A 16466-nucleotide genomic window follows, 5' to 3' on the forward strand; every position below is an offset into this window, starting at 1 on the left:
CGTTCATCTGTCAGCCTCAGAGCCACCTACGCACTTGTGGAGGTAATTTGTCTGAGAGGAGGTGGGCGGCGGAGAGCCCTCCTTACTGCTTAGCATCCGTCAGCAAATAGCAAAACAAACAGGCGGGCCAGCCAACCAAACATACGCAGCCCTTTAATTACACTTTGTTTGCTTTGTAATCGTCTCAAAAATTACATTGACTGTCTTAAATTTGCTTGAAACTTTGAAACCATGCTAATACGAAGTCAGTTCAGTGCAGTTGGCAGCTGCATGAGGACAATTCGGCAAGACCTGAAAGTAAAAGTCCCGAGCGATTAATCGGTTGATATTAGCGCGTCCATAATTGACAAAAAACGTTTTTTTTTTCTCTCAACACATTAACACAGTACAACATAGGACAAAGATTAATAACATTCAATCGCCCTCTTCTTTCCAGATTGGAACCGGCCTGACTTGGAATATGCAAAATTGCTTCAAATGGGCAGTCACTGAAATGCATCCTTTGAACACTAACATTTCTCACATAGATGCAGACAAACATTCAATACATGGAAATGGTGTGTGTGTGTGTGTGTGTGTGTGTGGTGTAAAAATCAAACAAACAAACAAAAAAAGCCTCCCTAAATTATATTATATAAAATATTGGAAAGAAACTGAAGAAAAAAATCCAACCGTATATGCTGTCAAATCCTTGGATTATTAACAATGGCAATAAAGAACGTCCCCGGGTGAAGGAGATTCTATTGTGGGGTTATGTGTTATTTTGCGCATCCCATCATTGATTTCAATGATCGATTGGCAAATTATGACAAATGATCACAGATTCTGCATAACACAAAAAATAAAAAGCCAGCCAATAAATTTTGTGTCAAGTCTCATCATTTATCAGTCAGTTTACATACCCTGCCGTGATGTAAGTTTATGAGCACAACTGTGTATATATATATTTTTAATTCATTGCTCAATTAATCCGTTTTTGGAATTTTATTCTGCCAAATAACTGGATCAGCATTGGCTCCAACATATCCATATCTCAGAGCTGCCAAAAGACACACTTTGACTTCCGTAACAATTTATACACATTTCCATATTTTTTACATGTTGTCAAGAACATTACCGCGCTTTTGCAGCGTATTATGATAAAAAGAAGTCTGCATTGTTAAAGCTATGATGTTTAGGGAAAAAAAATCCCAAATGTTGCTAAACCTACCTCTGAATTCATAATTATTGCTAAATATAATTCCTATTTTACAGATTTGACATTATTGTTATAATATTATTATGATGATGAATACTTGATGTGCGAGAGGAGAAACGAGGGTGGAATCACATTCAGTGCAAAAAAAATCCCACCTCATTTGTTAAAGTTTACCTGCATTTCTGATTTAAAAAGTTAGTACCATTTTGTTGAGTAGTGTAATTTGCAATCATAATTATTTCAAAATATTTTATTTGCGCAGTGACCTCCAGTGATTTTAAAGGCACCTATATAAAGACAAAGAAATAAAATGATTGTTTACAATGACTTAACTGGAGAAAATATGAACAATTTCAGAACAGGCTACTTACTGACGTTTTCCATTCACAGCAAAATTTGACAAATGCAAATTATGAAGCCATTTGCTTGACGACATTTCAGACGGATTCGCTGTGGCGACCCCTGACGAAACAAAACCGAAAGCTGCAACATTTGCAAATCTCTTGCGTGTGAAATACTCCCAAAGTGCCGGCCCGTGTAATTCCCTCCCAAGACCCTTTGAAGCATGACATGGCTCTTTTGTGGCCCCGTGTCACGACAGTGCCGAGGGAGGAAGCGCAAAGCAGGTGATGAGGCGCAAAACAAAAGCGGGCCGACACAAGAGAGAGGAAGGGAATGAAGATATGGCGAGACGAGCTTAGCAGCAAATAAGAAGCGGATTAGTGGGGGGGCTCGACACGTGGCGACCTTTTGCTGTGCTCACGGTGCTGTGCGGCCTGACACTAAGCCTGCCTCTTTATCTTAATCCCCTTTTCAAACACGGCTGGAGGCTGCAAATAAAGCAGGAAGTTGATATGTAGCTCGGCTTCCCTTAGGATGCTCACGGTGACCTCGTCTTGATAACGTCGACAGCGGAGGCTCTGTTTGGCTGATATGATACAGATGGGGAAATGAAAGGATGAAGTAAAACTTCAAGTCAGCAAAGGCCCAAAGATTTTCACTGGGGAGGTTTTGAGACATTTTTTTTCGATTCGATCTTCTCAGTCAATCGATATGAATGAGAGTTTTACTGTATGTAAATGTGAATCACCCAGAAAACATGTTCACCAGTCGGGCGATCGCTCACGATGCTGATGTTGAAAAGCCGACAAAAGCAAATATCCTCGGATCAGTTCTTTCCAAAATACCAGGCAAAAACAACTTCTGAGAGAGAACATGAACTAAAGAGGGCAAAAAAACGATGAGGAGACAGTTAAAAGTTAAATGAGCATAATTGTTATTCTTTACTCTATTCTTTTATTTTTTCACATTATGCACAACTCTCATTCATTGCGCAATAATCTTCTTGTAACATGTAATTGTTACATATTTTTATGTGTTTTTATGCTTTGGGAAACATTTATGTCTGAATTTTGGGGGGGCTTGGAACAAATTAGGGCATTTACGTGGAAAATGCGTCTCGACTTACAAACTTTTCCGGATCAGAAATTTCTTCCAGAACTAATATGTTTCCTAAGTAGAGGTACAACTGTATTTACCTTATATGTGGGTGGTCATCGTGAAATTCAACTGTATCATGGATTACATAATTCTGACAGGAAACGGAAACGAAAGCCAAACAGGAAGCTCACGCTGTTCCCGCAAATTGAGGAGCGACAGGTTAGAAGGGGGAACCTTTAAGTGTACAAAAACAGTTTGGGAATAATATTAAACTGTGCTTGTGGAACTGAGCGTAACTGCCAAAAAAAAAAAAAACTAATCAAGATCATCATTGAAACTTCCAGAGAAACCATTTTACAACATGTACTTGGACTCCAGGTTTGTTGGATAGAGAGAAAGCTACACCCTTAAAACTTGTGGTGTTGCTCGTATTGGGTCATTTTTAACCCTTTTAAGGAAAGTGGTTACTACAGTGGACAGCTTATCATGTTTTTGGGTTACAGGTTGCATGAAAAGGTTAACATAACCGTTTAAAATGTATAGACAGATGAAATAGATAGATACTTCAAACAGCGGGGTTAAAAATAACCCGTATTGGGATAGAAAAATAACCCATACAGGTGACTTTTAACTCGTATTGGGTTATTTGGAACAGAGCGGTTTAAAAGGCAGAGCTAGATTAAATAGATACTGAAAACAGCTGGGCTGAAAATAAACCATATTGGGTTATTTTTTTAAACTCCAGTTGGATTAATTTTAACATGGCAGTTGAATGATTATAGATAAGAAAAATTACATAGACACTTTTAAAAGTGGGTTAAAAATAAACCATATTGGAGTATAAAAATAACCCACACTGAGTGATTTTTAACCCGTACTGGGTTATTTTTAATATCATAGTTTAAAGAGTACATGCATGAACCCCCTTTTATCGTGGGGTTTACGTTCCAAAAATCTGTGAAGTAGTCAGTTTATTTTTTAAAGTTTTTATAAAATTACTATAAAATACTGTATTATACGATAAAAAAACATGTTTTTACAAATAACTAGGATAGTTTTTAGAAATACTGTAAAATAATAATTTTAATAGTCAAGACGCGCTTTGGACAAATTGTGACTCACACGTTTCCCAGATCTTCTGACTTTGTCTCTTCGTCTTGTTGCATCTTTTTCTACTGAAGGCTGTGGTGCAGGTGAGAAGGTACTGAGAGAAGAACATAGTAATGGGTAATTGTTGGGATATCTTTTTTTAAAAAATTTTATTCTCGTTCAAAGTTTGTTTCACGTACAATTGCACTGATGGCACTGGCAAAGAATGACAATCTGGAGCACTAGGAGAAGCGTTTTAAATGGTACACGCAGGTACGATAGTTTCTGCACTTAACACGCTGCCTCCGCGTTAGGTCTTCTACTCAGGTAGGCACGTAAAAATAACTCACATTGGGTTACTTTGAACTCATATTGGGTAATTTTTAAGATAGCAGTTGATGGTCGATGGATTTAACCCTTTAATAACCTGTAACCTGCTTACCTGATAAACTGTCCACTCTAGTAACCGCTGTGCCTGAAAGTGTTAATTGATATACACTTAAAAGAGCTGAGTTGAGAATTACCCATAACATATTGGGTTATTTTTAACAAATCAAATGTTCAATTAACACCAAATATGACAGACAGATGTGTGTGTTTTTCCCCCACAAGAAGGGAAGGCTACATGGTTTTATTGAATATTTATTAATGGGTCAACAATCAGCCAAGCACACAAACAAGTTACTCTTTAGCTTCTTCGCTGCACCTTCTCAACGTCAAACGGAAAAACACGAGAAATCAACTCAAAATAATAATAAAAAAAATATATTTACATACTGCATTATAAATATGTCAAATGTACATCATTTATACACAAGTACCAAAGATGGTCATGTTGTGACCAAATGCGAGTACCATTATAATCATAGGAAAAAAAAGCGACAATAGAGAAACAACAAGAAAAATCGCAACATCTGGAAAAAAAAATATGGCTTGTGGTTCAAGAGGCTTTTTGACCCAAAAGCGGTTTTCGTCATCGTTTCTCGAAGATTATTTGCAGCGAGTACTGTATGTGCAACACTTTTCATGTTGTGCGAAGGGCTTTTCTACTTTACTCCTAAATTGGAATCGAGACTACTTCTAACAAGTGAAGGCGGCTCAATCAAGGCAGTAAGGCCAGGATTACAGTACATGGTTGAACTACATCTACAATGCAATCAGTGGCTGGTCAGCTTCAGATTTCAGAATAAAAGTGTGCTGGAGAAAAACACTTGAAAATAGTCTCTCCTGTTCGGCATGTTCGACACAAACGATCGCAACTGTTCCGTTTAGTTTAGAGCAGACCTGGTTCTTGTCATTGGGACTCTATAATGCCAAGAACGGATTCGTTTTTATGTTCTACAAAGCCGCGATAATCATCACTGCTGAACAAAAAACACGTATCTCCATTTCAGAAACAAAAAAAGATAAAAAAGAAAAAAAAAGAAAATCAAATAGAATTTCAGCATTTCAAGTTCAATTCTGAAAAAAAATATTAGAATAAAAAAAGAAGAATAAAAAGGTCAAGCTATTGTGATTATTTTTTCAAAACTGAAAAAGTGAAATTTGAAAAATATTTTTGGGGGCAAAAAAAAAAAAGTTTCCAAATTACATTTCATTTCAGATTAGTGACTGGAACGTGAAGAAAATTGATAGAAGAAAACTCAGTTATGGTCCCGAAATTGTTTTTCCAACAAACGTTTGGGGGTAAAACCAAAAATTACAAATCAAATGTTGGAGATGCGTGTTTTTCATTGGATAGGGATGTTATATTACCTTCCCAAAAAATAATTTTATCGTAAATTACATAAAAATTAAGCTAAAACTCAAGCTGCATTTTTTTTGCATGTTCCTGATGTAATGCAACAAGGTGGACCTGCGCACGTTGAAGAATTATATTTTTACGCAAAAATGCCCAAAAAAAGCACCAAAAAAAAACCCATTGTGAATACTGCAAATGAGTCTGAAGTTCCAAGTTTAAAACTCTGTAAACAAATATGATTGCCATGAGAAAAACCCTTTCATCGCTTTAAAAGCTTTACGAAGGCAAGTCACGACAAGGGTAAATGCAATTCTGATCACAGTGGCAACCCGATCATCGCATATGAACTGATCGGATAAAAAGTCTCATCGCTCCCTTGAACGCATAATTTTTAGGCCGACAGGTGCTCAATCAGACGTGTTGAAGTACGCGGAGAATGACGATGTCGACAGCCCGCTTGAGTGTGTTCGGTCTCATCCCAGGCACGGTTGCGTAGTTCATAGCCAGACTAGTAAAAGACAGACGGTGAAGGATTACTTGAAATCCTCTGTCAAACAACGGTTGAGAGAATCGAGAGTTTGTTCCCACAAAGATGTCATAATGGCGCAATTGTCACGCTCGAAATCGACATGAATGAAATGTGATTGAAGATGCAATCACCTCCTTTATGTCGCTATCATTTGCGTGCTTTGACTCCAAATTGCTTTGTCGGCATTTCACGAATAGCAGGTCAAAGAATACTGGATTTGCTGAGCAATTATTTGCATGGTCTGGAAGTGGAACTTTTTCATTCATGTGGCAAACTTGAATTAAATATTGTAAAATGGTCAAACATGTGGGAAGGGCTGGGCAACATTATTATTCAATTCATAACAACCTTAGAGTAAATAATAGCTCATAATATGTAATAGTGAACTGGAATTTTGTTACTATACAGTTTTCCGGAAACGTATGTTCCGCCAAAGTAAGAAAAAAAAAACAACTTCGATTTGAGAAATTATTTTGTCATTTACATTTGTGAACAAAATATGTTCATCCTAGTAAAAAGAGTAAAAAGGAATATGAATTGAAGAAACACCCCCAAAATTTGAATTGGGAATTAAAATTCCAAACTGGATTTATGGAAAAAAAAATAGAAACTTGAGGTTTGGATTTGAAGACATTTTTCATGGGAAGTTTTTTTCCCCTCAATTTCAATCAGAATTTTTAACCTCAATTTCTGAAGAAATAAAAATGGAATATCGCAAAATTACTTTTCCTATTTTCTTTTTCTCCAAAACTCAATTTCAAATATTCATTTAGTCGTTTTTGAAAAAAGAAAAAAAAACATTCACATGACCCTTTTGCTTGAAAGAAACTTTTTGTGAAAATCAAGCTTGGATTTTCTGCTAAAAAGTAAATATGGCGACACGTGCTTTTCATTGGACAGCGACACATTTTGTTCCGAGATGAGAATTTAACAGGAAATGACACAAGAAGCTAAGCGACACATTACATGTGAGCTTCACCGGACCCAACATGCAATTCTGGGAACAAACAAAACTTCAGAGTAAGTCAGTGCTCACGTTATGCGACAATAAACACTTGTTAGCACATCTTAAATTGCACGAGGCCTTCGGAGGACATTTCTGAACGACAGAAAAGCTTCCCCATCCTTGCATGAGGGGAACACTTTCAGGGGGATGTCAGTAATTCACTGGTGTGGATTAAAAACAAACAAACAAATGAAAAAAAACTTAAAGCTTTTCATAATCATCTCAGACCAATAATAAAAAAAGAATAAAAACAAACTTTACAAAGCATCCGTCCCATCCTGACATGTCTCTGTTGTGAATACGCAGTGTCTTGTGAAACGAGGTGGGGGGAGGGGCGTTCAGGGGCGGGGCTCTCTACATGATGCTGATGCTGCGGTTGAGCTCACACTGGGCGTTGTTGTTGATGTTGGGGTTGGCGTTGCGGTTGCTGATGTTGGACGGTGCCGTCGTGGGGCCGCCGGCGTCGTTGGGGCAGCCGTGCTGGAGCAAGATGTCGGCGCACTCCTGACTGCCGGCTCGTCGGGCGTACGAAAGCGGCGTCTGGCCGCGCGCGTCGCGACTCTTCACGTCCACGCCGTACTGTGACGAGGGGATCACAATCAACTTTGATCGAGTGCAATTTAAGGGAACATTGACGGGACTGATAACTCGTTTTTCAGCCGATGCCCATCTTATTGGTTTAAGTATTTAGTATAATTCTCTTTCACTCAATGAACGTCATAATTGCGTTAGATTTATAAACTGCAGACCATTTCCTTCAATTTCACATGTGATCTCTTCCCGCAAACGAATTTGCCTAGTTGGCAGGATCTGCCAACTATAATCACGTCTTGGCTGATTCTTTGCCGCTGCGCGGGAGGTAGCCACTCACCCAGATGAGGAGTTGCGTGATGACCACGTTGGCCATGGCGCACGAGAGGTGTAGCGCCGTGCGGCCATCGCCGTCTCCGTACGTCTCGTTGACCTCTTCCTTGGTGCCGTGGGCCAGCAGCACCACCACCAGCCTCAGGTCATCCTCCACCACTGCCCTCAGCAGCTGCTGGCCCAGGGGCACGTCCGACTGGGGCAGCCCCACCAGGAACATTTTCTGCTCGTACTTGGCTCGGATCCAGCGCTCCTTGTCCTCCCTGGAAGGCACAAGAAGGGGGGCGGTGTCACCAAGTAGAAAAGTCAAGTTTTCTCTCTATGTGGTGAAGTTATCAACTAACAGACAAAGTATTGTGGGAGAGTCATATATTCTGCATGTAATTCATTGTCTTTATTGTGTTAAGAATTTAACTGACCAAAAAATAAGTTATTTTATCCATTTTATATATATTTATAATGAATCAATCTGATCAATGGGTTACTGGTATTTTATTCTGAAGTCGGCCTCAAAATAATCCATATATGACACGCACAAAAAAAAACTTACTTGTTTGTTATTTCGAGCTGTTTAATAGTTACTCAGTAAAGCACAAACATGCATATGTGGTGAATATACTCCATAACTCTGCGAACAACCCAAGCTAATCTTAACTACTCCCCTAATATACTGATCAAAGAACAGTCAAGTCATGACTTGAATATAACTTCGTGGAGAATTTCCAGTCAGGACTTAACATGCTGCTAAGCACAGAGTCAATCAAACGTGTGACAACCTAAAATGACATCCTTTTGGCGAATTACACCTGAGACTATGTGTGTCTTGTTTTATTGGACCTGACAGCAGCCTTTGAAACAGTGGACCACTATTTTCTGTTGGTTTGTTGGCAGCCCCAAGTGTATAGAGTGGTTTAGATCCTACTAGCCGGCAGGACTTTTTGTGCTAGCCATGAGTGCTCTGAATACCACTCGACATTATTGTTGTTCGTGTTCTACAAGGTTCTATTTTCGGACCCATGGCTATTTTCATTGTATTTACTGCTCCTGGGTTCTACCTTAAACCAGTATGGCATTTCCTTTCAGTGCTATGCAGTCAGATCTGTGTCCCGCTAAGCAAAACAGAAACTTCTCGTAAAAGCCACGTTTGTCCTCTCTGGAGGAAATCAAAGGTATTCAACTTGAACTTCAACAAATAGAAAACAGAAGCGATGACATTTGGTCCCAGTGGCCCTCCTGACCCCTGGTGTCTTACCTAAAGCCAACAGTCTAGACCAGGGGTGTCCAAAGTCCTGAAGGGCCATTGCCTGCCTGTTTTCCAGCTCTCTCAGGAGCAACACACCTGATTCAAATCATCAGGATTGCTCCAATCCTGCTTCAGAGTTGGCTAATGAGCTCATCACCTGTGAATCAGGTGTGTTGCAGGCGGGAGAGCTGGAAAACAGGCAGGAAAGTGGCCCTCCAGGACTGGAGCTGGACATGTCTGGTCTGGACCTTGGCTCTTAAACAGGACAGTGATTTTAAATTGGACAGTCCAATTGGTGCTGTTGTTAAATTCATCTTTTTTTATTTTTATCTTAGGCATCAGATATTTAAAAAAAACTTTTCACAACAGCATGGAGGAACAGTAATCCATGCCTTTGTTGCTTCTCATTACTGTAATATTTTGGAGTCAGCCAGTCTGCCAAGAACTGTCTCCAGTTGGTCAAAAATGCAGCTGCTCGCCTCCTAACTGGTGTTCATTTGAAGATTCTTTAATTTGTCTTTAAATGGCCTTGGCCCACTTTATTTTTCTGAGCTGCACCTCTACATCAGCTTATCAAGGCGTGCGTGTGTATGTGCCTGAGCGGTAAAAGGTCAATTGCGGGAGGTTGGTTGATCGAAAAGTCGATCTCCAGTCCAACGTGTTTGAGCACACCTGCTCTACATACTTGCCCGGTGCCTCAGGTCAATGTACCAGATGCTACTGTCGGCCCCGACGGCAATGGAAAAAGTGTGATTCCATTGCCAACCCTTCCCTTGGAATGCCCTTCCGTTAAACATAACTCCTCTGTGTCCATCTTTAAAACTCACCTTGAAACACATTTTTATTCTTTGGCTTTTGACTCAGGATGAGACTCTGCATTGTGTTTTATTGTGTTAATGGTTTTTATGTTATTAACATACTAGCTGGTTCGCCGCCCTCCGGGCGGCTCATCAGCTAGTTCCTGCGGAAGGCTGGTAAGGTGGTGGTTCGCCGCCCTCCGGGCGGCTCATCAGCTAGTTCCTGCAGAAGGCTGGTAAGGTGGGCCTTTGGCCCACAAAAGTGTTGTTGCTTGGTTCAACTTTTTGTTCATCTTCATTGCTTATCGCGAAAATAAAGAGATGTTTAGCTCTACTAAATAACTAACAATTTCATTGCAATGCTTGTGGGTAGACAACATTTTTTCGCTAAGATGCCCGCGCGATCGTAGTGAGCCACTGCCTGAGCGGCGCAGTGGCGGCGCAGAGGCGGCGCAGTGGCGGCGCGCAGCGGCGCGGTGAAGTAGGTACGTTTTGAAAAGGGACAGACGGAAGGACAGACCGCGTGCGGGACGACGCGCAATATATATATAGATTATTTTAAGTGTTTTATGTGTGTGATTTTTACTTTATGTACAGTACTTTGTATCCAGCTGTGGTAGCTTTAATGTGATCTAAAAACAATGTTTGGAATGGGATTAATAAACATTTAGAAGAGTTCAAATTGTGATCTGAAAATTTCTGAAATTTCACTTCCATCATTTTTTTTTTAGTTTATTTTCGTCTTTACGACGCCATGGCTCACATACTAATCCTGCCACCTGGGCCCCCCAAAATGGAATTGTGTCACTTGTAAATACAGTGACAGCAGAAGAACGAAGAAGGCGGAAAAAATCTGGTTCCATTTTCGGTGATTACGCTGGAGAGCGACACAAAGCAAGTGGGGAGCATCTTTCTAAAGGTTACACGTCTTCACCGCTCGCGTCTGCTACGGACAATATCAGATTTCTATTTTTTTTCATCAGGGCAGTCTGCTGTCAGTCTGAACTGGTGGACGCCCTTGCACAATAGAAGCGGTGTGTCTCAGCGGCACCCCGGGGGAGACCCGGTCCTCCAGTCCGATCGATTTGCGCTGAATGGCCGCAGAGCGACGGAAAGGGTGGGGCTGGGGGGGATGAGGGTCGCAGGACGAGGGTGGGGGTCCTCCTTCAAGACCATCCTGGAGTGAGAGAATAGAACGCCAGAGAAGGCTTCGTCCTCTATCGCCATCTTTTGCTGTCCATCTTAACCGCCCCCACACTCGTTCTCTGGCTGCGTATACAAACCCAGCACAGATAAAAAAATATATATCAATATGTGAATGACTGAGCATGCCCAGTGTGCCACTGACCCCGTGACCTCGCCGGGCCGGGCGTCTGATAAGGCAGTACCGAGAGGTGGCCGTTGTTTGGATGTGTGGATGAGTGACAGAAGGTAACGCTTTGGAGTGACAAGACTCTCTTGGGAGTTGACATTCGCTGTCTCCGATTTCCTTTCACACTCTAGGACATTTAGCCGGGGTGCTAATGAAAGCCACCGTTGCTCTGCCGATACGGAGGTAATCGTATTCCTCTTTGATTGACATGGCCAAAGAAGTACTTTGTTCAAAATAATTACCAAAGTCACCAAAACCCTGTTAGAGGTACTGGTTAAAAAGACAACATAACATAACTCAGTTAAATTTTAACAGGACACATTGCATTCGACATAACAAGACATCTTTGTGCTCATGAAAATGAGCAGATAAAGTGGACTGACTTGGTTTCTACTTGGATATGTTCAAGAGTTTTATTTTCCAATATTATGCCTTGCCAAGCCTGACGTAGCATTGGTGCCCAGTCATTATCTTTGGGTCCAATTACCACGAAAAGTGTTGTCTCAAGTGCGAGTGCATGTTTTGAAGGAAAAGTTCTTTCACACATTTTAGAAACAAGTTGTCATAAAGCCTCTTCCTGTCGGTCATTACACACTTAATAGGGCAGGACCTGACCCTGGATAAGATGAAGAAAAGGGATGGATACATTTTCTTGTACTCTGAACATGACATATCAGAAGAACAAAAAAATCTCATGACATTAAGAAGCGGTCAAGGGTTTTAAGATATCAGTGTTGGACATTTGTTCCTAACATGGGTGTCTGTTATCATGCCTTGCGGGGACATGTTTCTGACAAACTTAAATGAGGCTGTTGAGGGCACAGACTTGATTGTGGAGTGGAAGACCAAGCGCAGATTGACAGAGTGCAAAATCGAAACAAAGCAACCTCGTAAAGCAAAACCTTAGAACAGTTTTGATCAGCATATGGTTCATTTTGGGGAAAACGCACACCAGAATGCCGTTGTCCTCACCAAACCATAAGGAGCCCTTTTCTTAGGAATGGCGGTATTGTGCGTCCAACAATAGCGCCCTAATGGCAGGCAATTGCAGAGTTTTATGGTGTTAGACCATCAATCCCTCATCAGTCACTATGTGAGGAGGACAAGGCTGTTAGCAAATCAATCGGCCTTAAAGCAGGAAGGGGCCGTGCCGTCCTCCTCTCTTATTTCCGGTGAGCAAGAACGTCATTCTTTTGCCAACAAATTAAGTTGAAAAAGGCGGTATGATTTACAACTCTTTGGATGGGGCTCAAAATGTAAATCAGCGGGCTCCACGGTCTGAATGAGAGGCTGAATGTGTCGGGCCAGGCCAATTGGCAGAAGTTAAATGAAGCAGAAAGTTACATTAAGATGTGAAACAAAAAGGACATCAAGATTGCACAGAAAGGAGCCCGAAAGATATTTTTGTGACCAAATAAACTGAAGGGAGATGTCGGGGGAAGACATGTGGCTTAAGACAGAGGAAAAAAATGTTTTAAGATACCTGGAGGGGGTGTGCTAGGAGGTGAAAACATGGCATTACAGAACATGTGTTTTATTACTTGTTCAGTTACACATTTAACAGGACATTCCAAAACTCACATTTTTGTAAATTTATTTTTTTTAGCGACACACGTTTGAAAGGATGGACAGAACTCCGAACAGTTAAAATGGCCGTGAAGTGGACTTGTTTTTTCGTCAGACAGGAAACTGATGACAAATGCTTACTTTCTCCAAACTTTGTTGCTTTTATGAGTAAGTCCCCTATCTTGCTTTACCAGTTTTAACACCGGTATGTGGTACGCGTTTGACAGTCCTCTGCACAAATGCAGATCCTTGTTAAAAACATGGCATTATAAAATGTGCTTTCATCGGTGGTTTAGCTATACTTTTTTTACAAGACATGCAGGAGATCACAGCGGCCTCCATTGTGGTAAAAAGTCAGAGCGGTCATTTAAGTGGACTTAGTCTTCATCATACAGTGACGATATGGCGAACATTTTTTGTTTTCGAAGGTTTGTCACATTAATGGCTATGTCCCATTATCAACCAGTAAAAGCAGAATATGTGTTTGACAGTTTTTGCGCAAATGGACTGACTTGAGAAAAACGGCGTATTATAAAACATGCATCCCGTCAGGCCTGACAAGCTTTAACAATATAAACCAAGCTCACTGCAGAAGCCTGAAAAAAAGGCTAGTTGAAAGCTAGGATGTGAAAGGAAGTGAGATGGTAATCCCTGCTTCTGTCTTTTGTTTGGAATCGAAGAGCAATCCAAACAGCAGTTGGCTTTAGACAGGAGGGGAAGCGGAGCGCTTTGAAAAGGACACTTCCTCACCGCAGGAGGTAGAAAAATAAAATCTGAAGATTTAGCATGTCAAAGTGGCAGGATGGCAGAGGGTGGGAGTGGAAGAAAAGGCTGGGTGGGGACTTCAAGGGAGTGCATTTTCTCAGTATGGGAGGAGATTTAGGAAATTGGACTTGGTGGTTACTTTTATACGCAGACTTCTCCAGCCTTGAGCGCATACTTGTTCGCCGTTTGGCCGTTGCTCAGAGGACAGGAGGGAGCGCCGAGTTCCCACTAAAAATGCCAGTGTTGCATCCAGCTTAAGAACAAGCCGTGTTGACACAAGCCTTCCTGGTCATTGCTATTTAGCCCCACCAGAGTCCGCGGGTAAACATCCAAACACTACTACCTTCCTGGGACTCGTGTGGAAAGGGGCTTCCAGTGAAGAGATGGTTTCCCCTTTCGTTTGAGTCGACTACATAAAGGCGGCCCTATCAGTAGAAAGTCCTCTTTTATAATTCTATTAGATCTCTCTGTTGAGCAATGGCTCCTGACCCTGACTTAATTAAGTGGCAAATGGCGGAATGATTCTCCTCATCGCGGGCTCACGGAGTCAAGAACACATGACTGCATTCAAATAAAGAGCAACAAACAGGACAATTAGTCAAGCCCGAAAGGACAATCAGGGATTTATACGAAGGGAAACTGAGACGCCGCATCGGGCCATCACAAGAGGAGGAAGTCCGTCCCACCGACAACAATCAAAGCTTCCCCCTTGGCTCCTCCTCCTCGAGTCCACACGTCCAGATTGACTGCATGCACATCAAAAAGACGCACTGAAGAGGAGAAACCGTCCACTGTTGAGCGGGACCGACCAGCCTGAACAGAGCTCACAGTCGGGCACCTCGTAAGGGTTCCATTCCCATGCAGGCCAAGCGAGGGCGTGGGGCGGGGGTTGGGCTGGGGGGTGGTGACGTCAGAAGAAGAGGGGCAGCGGCAGAAGGACAAGAGAGAAAGCTGGGGGCCGAGAGGGAAGCGACAGGAAGAAAAGAAAGGAAAGGCAATGAAAGCTGGGCCCCAAACTATCAAAGGTTGCTAAGGGCCAGCAATCCAGTAAACGCAGCAGCCAAAAATGCTAAATAAGGCCTGGGATATGCCCCCCCTTTTTCCAACTAGCAGGACTGTTAGCTTCACTTTGGTGATTTAAAACTCTTTTGGGGGTGGGCGTGACTGTAAAAGTTATATCATTTCTGCTGTGGTACCAACCGTTGTGGTAACATATTTCTAGAGAAAAATAAAATCAGACGTGGGACGAAGTACTGCCAGAAGCATGGACTAACATTTAACCTCTCAATTCCAATGTTTTGTCTCGGGAAATTAGATTAATTTATTCTCCGGAGTCTATTCTCTTTCAAGCCATCTCTCTGCTCTGCAAGTATGTATTAGGGATGTGAATCTCAGCACTGAGGACGATTCGATACACATCACGATCCACTGCCAGCGATGCTATACTTAAACGATACATGGAATTTTCTGGCGATACGATGCGATACGTTTCACCGTCGTCACGATGCGATACGATTCGATACACATTAAGTTCAAATCAATGCGATCCGATACTATACAATGCAATTTGTTGCGATAATGTGCAATTAAACATGATGCAAATAAGCAAAGAAAAAAAAGCTTTTAAAAAGATGGAATTCAGTATGGTATTACAAAAAGGATACCACTTTATTCCTTATAAAGAGTAGAACTTGTAAAACAACTTATTTAAGCCCTTTCACAATTGGGTTTTGTGCAAAGAAAATGTAAACAATTTGGCACCTGAGACTCACAGCTATTGCTATAGTGTAAACACAAACAGACTATTCTCACTGAGTGTCTCATATGAAATATAATAATAATATGTATATGTATATGAATCTCTAGCACAAGATGTCCACCCATCCACTGTAAGTGCAACTCTTTGCGCACTGTTCAGCGACACAGTAATCTCACTTCTCACTTTGTTGTACACATCGGGAATATGTTTGTAAGTGAACACAGACCTGTCTGGTATTTTATACCTGGGTTCCAAAACGTGCACGAGCTGTCTGAAACCCTCGTTGTCCACCACGCTAAGGCTGGAGGTCTTTGCATATGAAATAAGCAGTGGCCTTAGTTATAGCCATTGCGCGGTCACAGTGAGTTGCAAGGGGACTCCCAAAATAAGAGGCAATTTTTTTCTGATCCTGACCTGGTCTACCAAGAGTTTCCGGTGTCCGACGAGGAACTGGGCGGGGAAGCGGGAGGGAAACTTGTCGGTGATCTGGTGCCATCGGTTTAAGTGGGTCTGCATATTTGTGGTGCTGCCGTTGTATGGCTTCTTAGTGCGACATTCCTTGCAAATTACGGAGGTTTTATCAAGCTTTCCGTCTTTCTTTTCGAAGCCGTAGTATTTCCAAACATAAGATTTGAATGTTGCAGCTGCATTAAATATAGTAGTTTCCTTGCTGCTGCGTGCGCTAACTTCCATAATGTTTCGCTCGTTGTGTACTGGACTGTATGTGACGCACGGCTACCGTCCGTATTCAACACAAAACGCAAAGCAATGATGGTGCATTCATTGCGCCTAGGAAAGGGCAGATATGTGACGTTTAACATGAATAAAACGGCGATTGAATCGGATTTTACCGATACCCATCAATGCATCGTGATGAATCGCGATTTCACCGATACCCATCAATGCATCGTGATGAATCGCGATTTCACCCGTCAATCGCGTCGTACCCAGTGAATGAGCCGATGCACTCGGATCGCGGACGTGCGCATCGATGTATCGATTAATATCGATTATTTTCCACACCCTTAGTATGTATACGTGAATAAAGTACAACTTTTCTTCTTTCTTTTTCTTTTTTTTGTCCAGTCAAATTTCAG

The 16466-nt window shown here is 41.6% G+C and overlaps 2 protein-coding genes across 4 annotated transcripts in view; one reads left to right on the plus strand and one right to left on the minus strand.

Annotated features, from left to right (window-relative positions):
• The window catches only part of abcb8 (ATP-binding cassette, sub-family B (MDR/TAP), member 8), a 234825-nt gene that overhangs the window by 146300 nt on the left and 72059 nt on the right, over positions 1 to 16466 (plus strand). The window lies entirely within an intron of this gene.
• agap3 (ArfGAP with GTPase domain, ankyrin repeat and PH domain 3) overlaps positions 4321 to 16466 on the minus strand; it is a 170497-nt gene continuing 158351 nt past the window's right edge. For all 3 annotated transcript variants that reach the window (XM_052088386.1, XM_052088387.1, XM_052088385.1), the window contains 2 exons: positions 7875 to 8130; positions 4321 to 7582 (listed from right to left, as the gene is read on the minus strand). In XM_052088386.1, coding sequence (XP_051944346.1) covers positions 7358 to 7582; positions 7875 to 8130 — 481 coding nt within the window. In that variant the 3' untranslated portion in view covers positions 4321 to 7357. The remainder of the gene's footprint in view (positions 7583 to 7874; positions 8131 to 16466) is intronic.

This window comes from Hippocampus zosterae, chromosome 15 (genome assembly GCF_025434085.1).
Source record: "Hippocampus zosterae strain Florida chromosome 15, ASM2543408v3, whole genome shotgun sequence".
In the NCBI taxonomy this organism is placed as follows: domain Eukaryota; kingdom Metazoa; phylum Chordata; class Actinopteri; order Syngnathiformes; family Syngnathidae; genus Hippocampus; species Hippocampus zosterae.